This window comes from Anopheles nili, chromosome 2 (assembly GCF_943737925.1).
Source record: "Anopheles nili chromosome 2, idAnoNiliSN_F5_01, whole genome shotgun sequence".
NCBI classification, from domain to species: domain Eukaryota; kingdom Metazoa; phylum Arthropoda; class Insecta; order Diptera; family Culicidae; genus Anopheles; species Anopheles nili.
This window is the reverse complement of record NC_071291.1, coordinates 38,870,437-38,872,763: the sequence shown is the minus strand read 5'-3', so window position 1 is coordinate 38,872,763 and position 2,327 is coordinate 38,870,437. Positions and strand designations below refer to the sequence as shown.

Here is a 2,327-nt window from a genome sequence, read left to right as displayed (position 1 = left end):
GGTTCGGATGTTTTGCAGCACTTTTCTGTGAAGTTATTGCACTTTTCCGAGTTGCTTTTACCCGCAATAGAAACTACGATATTTATGTGCCTTTCACATGCCGTTGGTCAAAACAAGCGACGGACTTAATTTGATTGAACCCGTTCTAGATTCACCACCAACGCGAACTCACCTCCCAGACTCGTGACCTCAATCCTGCACGGGCAGGAATTTATTCGCCACCAATTTCCAAAACTCAATCCATTATCCACACCCGGCGCGGGGTGGTGCCAAAATACGACGGATGCAGGATGCAGCAGTCAACCGCGGGGCAAATGTACGCCGGATACTCGTGCTCGAGCGTCCAATCAATCCCACCAAACGCAGCGCATCAAACGTGTGTCACAAGCGCTAATCGATGGCATTGGGTCAACGACAAATACGCACACAGGCGCGAATGAAAAAGGCACCCCTTCTCATTCGATCGGCATCCGTCAGTGCCCGCCTGTTGGCAGATCGGGTACGATTTGCGTGCACGAACCAAACGCGGCTGGTTGGAGGACGACCCGCACGAAGGACACGACCAAAATGGCTACCTTCCAGCGTCGGGTGGTGTTCAATTTTATGAGTTCATTTGCTTCCGCCGGGGTTGCGACCGTGAAATGTAGTGCACGTGTCGAGGCGCGTAATTGCCGCGGCACTATTCGGCGCCCGGCCACGATCGCCCGAAATAATTCCAATGCTCTTGTCGGGTGGTGGGCAAGCAGGTGATACTAAAACCCCTAGCCTGACCCTGGCCGAGGTCGAACACGTCCCACCCGAAGGGCTTAAATGGGTCAGTGTCGGTTTTGTGGCGCTTAGGGTGAATCATCGCAAAAAACAAACGGTTGCGTCCGATGTCCTTCCGGTGGGGTGGGAATTCAGTGTGCTCTTTCTCGCTCATTCATCCAATCTCTCTCTCTCGCTTTCTCTCAACAAGGTGATGCAGCACGCGGACGTTTTGGGGTGGTGCGCCGGTAATTGCTTTTCGGTTGACACTGTGACACCTCGCTCGGTGTTTTTGGGAAGGGATTGTCCGCGGTTCCACAAACCGATCCCTATAAAAACCGGCCACGGAACGCTTAATCGATATCAGTTTCGCTTATCTCGTCAATCAATTAATTTCCGCTTTCGCTCAGCAGCACCCAAAAAGGACCCAGAAATCCCACAAAACACCGAACCATGTATCGCACCGTCGTCCTGTTTGCACTTCTGTCCGTTCTGGTAACGGCCGAACCACCGCTACGCTTCCGGTCCCGTGCCGTTTTCAGTGGCCAACGTCCAAACTCCCGGTTCGCTCGGCTCGAAAGCGCACCCCAGCAACAGGACGCACAACCTGCGGCCGCCGGTTACGACTACCCTAAACCGATGTCCTCCGGGTACCACTATCCCAAGCCGGACCAGGCATTCCCACTGCCTGGCGAAGAGATGCCACCAGCCTTCACCACTGAGGCCACTCCCGAGACGATGACGACGACGGTGGCAGCACAAGAGGAACAAGATGTCGTGACCACGACGGCCGCGTACGAGGATTACGAGGACAACGCGGCAACGCTTGAGCCGGCACCGGAGTCAGATCCTTCGGCTAAGCTGCGTCGTCGTCCCCAGGCAGTCTCTGGCCGTCGTCCAGCTCCATTGACACTCGCTAGCCGCTTTAACCAGCGCCTGGAGGAGCGCAACTCGCTGCCACAGCAACCACTGCAGCCGGTGTACCTCGTCAATCTTCCCGAGCCCGCTCTGCAACAGCTGATCCTGCTGAACAACGCTCAGCTGGCTGGGCTTCAGCTTGCACCCCAACCGACTGCCGTCTACCTGTCCGAGTTGGACTACGTCTACAAGAAGAAGTAAGCTGTCGGCGAACGAGCCCAAGCACTTGCGTTTGTTACCCCTTTTACGTTGTGCATGTGAACCGAATTGTGAAATATAATCTGTTATTTGTCTCTGCCCCAACTCGTTCGATCTGGTTTTGCTTTGACGCGCTTGTTGGCGCGCCCCCGATCGCATGGAGGACAGCTCGCGAAGATGATCCTGATTTGAAATAGCTCCCACGGCGCGTGGCAGTGATTGTGTCCAAACAATCCGCCCGACATTTGGGGACCGATTCGCGTTAGGGTGCGATGACAAACCGGAATATAATGCGGCCAAGCTTTCGGGCTACGGAAAAAGGATGCCAAACAAGTGGCTGTCGGCAGCTTCGGGAAACCGGGGCCGTCAAATTCTGTCAACTCACCTACCTAATTGAAAATTGATGGTTTATCTGTGAAGTGGTGGATTGGCGAAAGTCATCGCCGAGGATGCTGTTGGTGGAT

General features: G+C 54.7%; 1 protein-coding gene across 1 annotated transcript; it reads left to right on the top strand.

Annotated features, from left to right (window-relative positions):
• The first annotated feature begins 1,169 nt into the window (after positions 1 to 1,169).
• LOC128720936 (uncharacterized) lies at positions 1,170 to 1,901 on the top strand. The gene has a single exon (XM_053814638.1). The coding sequence runs from the start codon at positions 1,201 to 1,203 to the stop codon at positions 1,864 to 1,866; it is 666 nt and encodes a 221-aa protein (XP_053670613.1). The 5' UTR covers positions 1,170 to 1,200; the 3' UTR covers positions 1,867 to 1,901.
• Positions 1,902 to 2,327: the final 426 nt, after the last annotated feature.